The 8521-nt window shown below is 42.9% G+C and overlaps 1 protein-coding gene across 1 annotated transcript; it reads left to right on the forward strand.

Annotated features, from left to right (window-relative positions):
• Nucleotides 1-1008: 1008 nt before the first annotated feature.
• LOC133903572 (wall-associated receptor kinase 2-like) lies at nt 1009-4925 on the forward strand. Its single transcript, XM_062344991.1, has 3 exons — nt 1009-1938; nt 3247-3411; nt 3560-4925. Exons 1-3 carry the CDS (start codon nt 1041-1043, stop codon nt 4702-4704), a joined length of 2208 nt encoding a protein of 735 aa, XP_062200975.1. The 5' UTR covers nt 1009-1040; the 3' UTR covers nt 4705-4925.
• The last annotated feature ends 3596 nt before the right edge of the window (nt 4926-8521 follow it).

The raw sequence follows: 8521 nt of genomic DNA on the forward strand, positions 1-8521 counted from the left end.
CTATAAAAATGTTGCCGGTCTATGAATAGTACATTGAACCAGAGATATTTAGAGATTTTCCTTTTTAGAAAAAAGGAGAAATCATCTAGGGTTTAGAATTGTGGAGATTCTCTTACGGATGTTGTGAAGATGTATCTTGTGAATTCATCCATACAATGAAGATCAAATTTTGTAAGTTGATAAATTTGTAATTTTATTCTTCCTCCACACTATTTGTTTTTGTCGTTCGATGTTAACTTTTTGTGGATCATTTGGTCAACGCAATTTGTCTTGGTTTAATTCATCCAAAATCATCCTAAAGCGTCAAGGTAAGGTTCTGAAAAGTTTGGTTAGTTGAATTTTCTTAATTCTTGCATAATCGTGAAATTAGGGTTTAACTATTTTCATAACCATTTGTTATAGTCTTTTTGTGAAGGTTATAACTCTTGATCTAGAGACCCGATTGACCTGATGCTTATTGGAACAGTTTCATAACCTTGTCTAGTGTTCATTGTTAATATGTGATGGTAATCGGACTCACGGATCTTTTTGTATATCATTTTTTTATATGATAGCAGTCTGTACTGAACTGATTACGAGATTAAATTAAATGTTTGGTTGGGGTGAATAAAATTTGAATATGGCTTCCACAATCATTCACTCAATTTTGATTGCATATCTTACGCCTAATTGATCCTACAGTACGAGAAGATTTCACACCACTTGGAGTTGTGTAACAAGCCTACCACGTTTGATCATCCCGTGTAGACCTCTCAGTGCATGCGCTCCTGCGTGGCGCACCTGCCACACCATTATATGAGGCGTGACAATGTATTCATATCACACTACGTGGCCTGGAGTGAGCAAAGGATTATTTCTCGAAAATACAATTAATAATAAACTATTAAATTAAAGTAGGTTAAATTTTTTAAAAAATTCGTCTACAGTCTAGGGGAGCAGGAGCAGGTAGCTTCCCTGCTATTTAAACGCGGGAAACCCAAGCGCAAAGTTCATGAAAACTAAGCAAATTAGCTAGCTATTCAGCAACCGTTGATTGCGAGATGATTAATCGTCCTATGTCGCTGCCGTTGTTCCTGCTGCCTGCGCTGCTTCTGGCAGCATCAGCGGTCCCCGCGGAGTTCAGTTGCCCAACTAAGTGCGGCGACGTCGACATCCCCTACCCATTCGGCATCGGCGCCGGCTGCTCCCGCAGCGAGGGCTTCGAGATCGCCTGCGTCAACAACGCCAGAACGGCGGTGCTCAAGGCCGCCAACAAGACGATACCCGTGATGAGCCTGACGGTTGAGCCGCCGGAGGCCAAGGTGATGCTTCCGGTGGCTCACCAGTGCTACAACTCGAGCGGTGACCCGACCGAGTTATCGTTCGATGGTCAGGTGGACTTCAACACGCACGGCGTGTGGCGCATTTCTAATGCGCGGAACATGTTCGTGGTTCTGGGGTGCAACACCCTGGCCTACACCAAGAACTCCAACAGCAAGGGCAAGGGCCGCTACGATTACGTCTACTACACGGGCTGCGTCGCCTACTGCAATGACTCGCAGAGCGCGCAGAACGGCCAGTGCGTCGGCGTCGGCTGCTGCCACGTAGACATCGCGCCAGGCCTCACCGACAACGCTGTTACCTTCAATTCCTGGGATCGCGATGACATGGCGTACAGCCCCTGCGACTACGCCTTCCTTGTCGACAAGCACAACTACAATTTCCAAGTGTCCGACCTGCACATGGATGTGAACCGGACCAGCAAACCGGTGTGGCTCGACTGGGCCATCCGCGACGGCGGCGGCGGCCTGTCGTGCACTGCGGCAAAGAACAGGACGGGATACGCCTGCATCAGCGCCAACAGCGAGTGCGTTGACTCCGTCAATGGACCTGGTTACTTCTGCAGATGCAAGCCAGGCTATGAGGGCAACCCTTACCAAGCTGAAAACGGATGCACAAGTAAGTAGCTAGTTATTGATGTATATTCTACTGGGCTTGTAACACACGTTGAGTTATTATTCGTTATTGTTTTTGTGAACTCTTATTTTTCTCTATAATTTGACATATTATTTTATTGTATGTACTTCTTTTGACACACTATTTATGAGGTTCACAAATGTAGAGGCTATCTTGAAGACACTTTAGTCAAAAAAAAAATGTTACATGGATTGCAGTTGCATTCTATGAGCCATTTTGTAAATTGCCGATACAAAAATCATGAATAGACGGAGTTTCGGAGTTTTTAAATCACTATTTTAGCTTGTCATAATTTTTGAGAGAAGACATTGCACCTTTTATTGTCTATAATTATTTTTTAGATGGTTGAGACATGCTATAATCTAGTCACAGAAAATATAATGTAAATCTAAGTAGGTTGGCATCAGAATTATAGTATAAACATAAGCAAGTTTTGAGGTGAAGTTGATTTCGGTTAGCCTCAAATTTTTTCCAAATATATTTTTAGTTTTGGTGGAGGACGCTAGAGTATACAAAAGTTCTAGCCGACAAAGGATTTCCTCCAAGGGTATCTGATTTTTAACATATATTTCAGTTTTGCTAGAGATGCTTAGGTATACGAAAGGCCTATATTTCAAGGATCAGGTCCTCGGAAAGCCCAGATTCTAACGATGTGTATTTAGTGTTTCTAAAGGATGCTAGAGTGTAGAAATAAAATAATGTGTCTCCACTATAAAATTAAAGGCAGCTAGAAAAATATCTGCTCGCCACAAAATACATTATTTTGCAAGTAAAAGCATCAGTGTTGCAATTTGAATGCTGTCTACAGGGTGCTCTTGTTCACTTGAGGCATTAGCAACTTACTGGTTTTAGTGTAGGGCCAACATTCAGGTTAGATCCCTCGAAAGTCTTTGATCATCAGTGTCAATTGTTATATGTGACACTTCGGACATCATACAATAATATCTAATAAGCAACTTTGATCATTAGTTTCAATTGTAATGTATCAGCAAATCTACTTGTGGTACTTTCATGTCACTAATCTAAATCCTTCTGAATATATCAAAAGTCCAATTTGACAAAGTTCGAGCATCCAAATTCTAAAATGTCATGGTGGAGGGCATATATCCATACTTCAATATCTAATTACTGTTTATTACGGTACTAATTGGAATTTATTATCAAAATGTCAAATTTGAATTCAACATTTTTCATCATTTGTTTTTCTTTGATTAATTCTTTTTAATGAGATTATGGTTATGTAAAAGAAATATTGTATGATTGCCTGGATCTAATCCCCAATATAAACAGATATAGATGAATGTACACGCCCCGAAGAGTTTCCTTGCTATGGTGTTTGCAAGGACATGGATGGGTCGTACAATTGCAAGTGCCCTCGAGGTTACAAGCCTAACGGTGATCCGAAGAAAGAACGATGCAGCCCAAAGTTCCCCTTTGAAGCACAGCTTGCCATAGGTATATACATATGCATGTCAATTGATGCTTGTCTAGAGGTGGAAATTCTACCTTCTGGTATCTTACATACCCCAAAAAAAAAAATCACTGGTTCTAGGGGCGTGGGGCTAAGTTGTATCTGAGTTTTTAAAATATACTATCTTTGTAGGCATCAGTTTGGCCATGTTCATGTTAGCTTTGGCTCTACTCTTCACACTAATGGTGCTACAAAAAAGAAGGATGAAGGAATTTTTCAAAAAGAATGGTGGTTCAGTAATTGAAAAAGTGGAGAACCTGAAGATTTTCACCAAGGAGGAGCTCAAGAAAATTACAAAGAACAATTCACATGTCCTTGGCAAAGGAGGATTCGGTGAAGTCTACAAGGGGACTCTTGAGGACAACACAATGGTGGCTGTGAAGGCGTCGATTCTGGTAAATGAAGCTCGAAAGGAGGATTTCACCAATGAATTGATCATCCAGTCACAAATGATTCACAAGAACATCATCAAGCTTTTGGGTTGCTGCTTGGAGGTTCATGTTCCAGTGCTTGTTTACGAGTTTGCTGCTAATGGGAACCTCCACGACGTCCTCCATGGCGATGCCAAGGGACAACTTCCTCTTTCACTGGACTTACGTTTGGACATTGCAATTGAATCTGCAGAGGGATTAACATACATGCACTCATCCACCAGCCGTACCATACGACATGGTGATGTCAAGCCAGCCAACATACTTCTCGACGACAATTTCATGCCAAAAATCTCAGATTTTGGGACGTCCAAGCTGCTCACCGTGGACAAGGACTTCACCATGTTTGTAGTAGGGAGTATGGGTTACATAGACCCGGTGTTCCACAAAACTGGGCATTTGACACAAAAGAGCGACGTGTACAGCTTCGGAGTTGTTCTTTTGGAGCTCATATGCAGGAAGCCCACAATATATGACGAAAACTGCAGCCTCATCATCGAGTTCCAGAAAGTTTATGAGCAGGATAACAGTGGAAGGGCAATGTTTGACAAGGGCATTGCAATAGCCGATGAAGATGTGCTGGTCCTGGAAGAAATTGGCGGGCTTGCAATCGAGTGTTTGAAGGATAAGGTCGAAGACCGGCCCGACATGAAGGAAGTCACAGAACGTCTTGTGATGCTTAGGAGAGCTAGGAAGCGTGGACTATGGAACAACAGGAGTCCCCATCACTTCGACGAGATCAGCATTGATGGAGCTCTCAAGACCTTCGGTACCGATAGCAGCGGAACAAGCAGTGCCGCTCCTGCGCCATCCACTCCGGTGAGCAAAGAACTCCCCAACCTGTAACGCGAACATGTGTGTATAGGCTTTCTCGAAATGTCATCAGGGTCATCCGCTATTGGCTACTATGTACGTGTTTTCTGTAACCGGCTTCAGTTAAGAGAAGCAAGTTATTTGTATTCAGGTTGACTTTATATTCCTCTGTTCTCATTGTTTGTAAATTGTGGATTGATATGTTTGGGACCTTGTATGCATATTTTTGTGAACCAAGTTGTGACACTTGTGAGTACTCAAATTATATTGATGATTGTACTGTGTCATTCTTTTATCAAATACATTGTACAGGCAAAGTACTTGGGATCGTTGACAAAAGAAAGGAAGCAGCATTTCACGAGGGTGGAGTTACATCTCTTATACAGCTGGTTTCACCTGCTCAATTGACGAAGATTTTTTTAAATAATGGAAAGAAATTGTGCAATGCGATCCCCCTTCCTCGCAAATCCCTAGCTATTTGCCCACGTTTACACCGCCTTGTCCTGAGATCTCCCTCCTTCTCTCACCACCTTGGTCCCCTTGGTGAACATCAAAGGGAGCTTGTGACCGGTTGCCGTTGGAGGGGATCCGTTTATCTGGGGCTCCCAAAGGTCGGGCTTTGGTGGTTGGTCCGGAGGGGATTCCTCCATACATGGCTTGCCCATGGGATCTCATTGTTCTGGTGGTGAGGATTTCTCCATCCCTAGCTCATCCTTTAAGATCTAAGTAGATCTGGACAATCTGGTGACTTCAACCTCATCCTCTTTCCCTCTTGTTCATGTTTTCTGTGTGTGTTTGATGAGGATATATAATTAATATTATATATTTTCTAAATACAGTATATCTGAAAAGGGTGTATGAGGATGGTCTATATCTTACTTGATATGGGGCTAGATATAGCTACCATGGAATAAGATATGAAGACAATATACTTGGAAGATAACCGTCCAAGATAAGGATGTTATCCTATATTCGAGAAGAATTCCTAGACATTTGGGAGTCTAACGATCTGTAGCGAAAATGGTACTATTAGGTCATGATTATATTTTGATGATTAATAACAATATAGTCAATGAGACTAACATGTTTGCTAAGAATATATATTATTAGGTCTCATGGATGTAATACATGAAGAAGCTACCGTACCCAGGACAAAGTTGGACTGAATTGGAGAAGTCCTAGGAAGATTTGCCTCAGTGGATGGTTCGGTGCTCAGAGTGTTAAACTGACCGGAGCATATTTGACAAAGGGAAGAGAGGCCTGAAGACTTCACCGGAAGGTCCGATGATCAAAAAAGATACACACCGAAGCATTTTGTCCAGAGAAGGTTGCAACCATTGAAGTTGAAGATCGAAGCATCAAATGGTCCGGTGATCAATGTGTTGCACACACCAGACAATGAAGAGTGCAAAGAGGCAGAACGGAGTTCAACACATCGGATGGTCCGGTAATGAAGGCTGTGCACACCGGAGCATTATTTAAAAAGAGGGTTGCATTGGCTTGGTTGGCTAAAGTCAACTCACCGGATAGTCCGGTGATAAAGTGATGTGCACCGGATGCTTTCACCAGAGCAATTTATAAAGAGAAGAAAGAAATGCTCGGATGGCTCAGGATAACTCACCAGATAGTCCGGTGATGTAGATGAAGTATACACCAGAGTGTCCGGTGTTCATAGAGGCTTGAGTGGGGTTCCAACGGCTAGTTTGTGAGAGTGTACTCATCAGATGATCCGGTGTTAGTATTAGTGTTCTCACCGGATCATTTGGTGTTAACAATTTTTCTGAGCTGTTGGGTTAACGGGTAGTGCGTGGGTTTGAGGCTATAAATACCCCTCCACTCAGTCATTTGAAGGTGTGGCATGCTGCTAGAGTCTAGAGAAAGCTCATACATACTTGAGAAGACATCCAAGCCACCAAATTGCTTAATGTGATTATCCAAAATGATTAAGCACAAGATTAGTGAGTGATTAGTGCTTATAGGCCTAGAGAGAGTGTTGGTAGATGGTTGCTGCCTAGAGAGTGGATCAAGGAGTGATCCAACCTTATAGCAAGTGGTACGCCGGCACCTTGGAGTCTTGGTGACTCCCCAGCAAGCATGTTGACCCTCCGACTTAGTGTGGAGCGGTGATGAGAAGCATGTATGGGGACATAAAGATCCTTTCCTTGGTGGCTTAAGCTCCGAAGTGATCATAGCAGCAAGGAACCGGAAGAGATGTTAGTGGTGAGACCTTACCTTGGTGCCTTGGTGGCTTATCCGGTGGAGGCATTGTCTTTGTGACTTGGTAGCTCAAGAGCTGTGACCGCGTGTCAACTGGGAGCATATCCTTTGTTGAACTCCAACGTGGACTAGGGATGGCATTCATGCCATCGATACCACGGGAAAAATCCTTGTGCCGAGTTTGCTCTCTCTACCTTATTTACATTTCCACATTTACATTCTTGTAATTTACCTTCTTAGATAGGTTGCAAGCGCTTTGATCGGTATAGTAGACACACTAGATAAACCTAGAGCACATTTAGATAGAATTTGATATAGGTTTATCTTGTGTTATTTTTGGAGACAAAATAGTTCTAAGTGTCATAATTCACCCCCCTCTTAGGATGTCACCGATCCCTTCACGATCCATTTACAATACGTCTTGAGGAGTCCAAGTAGGATACACCTTAGGTCCCCCTGACTATATAAGACAGGGAGAGGGGTACATCGAATGAAAAAGCCATTAGAAGCCAAACAAATCAAAATCAGAGCAATCAAGCCTTAGCAACTCACGCCTTTAGATCTCCAAAGTCGTGTACCCATCATTAAGTCTAGTCAGATAAAATACCAACATCTATTGAAGATCCACGAAAGGAACAATCCCGTACCCAAAAAGATCTTTAGTAGTAGGTCATAGAAATCCACCTAGTTCTTAGGGTTACACCAATCCACACACCTCATTGTACATTGTGATCCTGAGAATAATCAAGGCAATATAGGACACAGGGCTATTATCCAACTCAAAGCATCTTAACTTTCTGCCTCTATGCGATACTCCTCGATGACTACGCATAGGTATCCCTATTTTCATTCACATATTATTGATAATTGAGTACGAATCCTCTACAACTGGTGCCGTCCATGGGGATACGAGTGGATCAGTCGACATCAGAAGATATCATCTTTCATGGCATGGCAATTTCCTTTCAGGTCCTTCAATGACTTTGGTCCTGACAACTATGTTAGGTTGGATGAATTACCAGAGATCAGCCAATCCCCAAAGGCAATCTATGGTTGATCGAGTTCTGAGTCAGTCGACCAAGGCGGTCGCCCAAATGATCTCGTAGCACGTTTGGGTCAGCTGACCTCCATGCCTTTCCCAACTACCAGTGGTGTAAGCTACTTACGAATCTAGGGTTCAGATGAGGAATTTCCTAAGGATGAGCCCCAGTTTACTGAGTTCGATGTTTCCTCTTCAGATTCATCTTATGAAATAGAGAAACATCATATGGTCAACACCCTAGAAGTTGAGAACCAAGGGGACGGGGATAATGAAATTCCACCTAACCTGATGGGTAATGTTGGCCTGATCTTCCGATAGGTAGCGATAAGTCGGTGGGTGGAGAACTCGACGTTGATGATCCAAAGGCTTCGACCCGAACAGATCGTCTCCCTTACAATCACTACACCACAGCTCCGATGGTTATCAACCGTGTCGCGCGGTTGACCTCGCCAAGAAGGCTCAATCCCTGCAAGCGTACCGAGAACACAAGCAAGAACGTAGAAGATGCAATCTGAAATATTGTGAATTGAATTCAAGCACTCGAAGTCGGAGTTCCACAAACACTTGCGGCGGCCTAGTCGGTCCGGAACA

The sequence above is a fragment of the Phragmites australis genome, chromosome 21, assembly GCF_958298935.1.
Source record: "Phragmites australis chromosome 21, lpPhrAust1.1, whole genome shotgun sequence".
NCBI lineage: Eukaryota > Viridiplantae > Streptophyta > Magnoliopsida > Poales > Poaceae > Phragmites > Phragmites australis.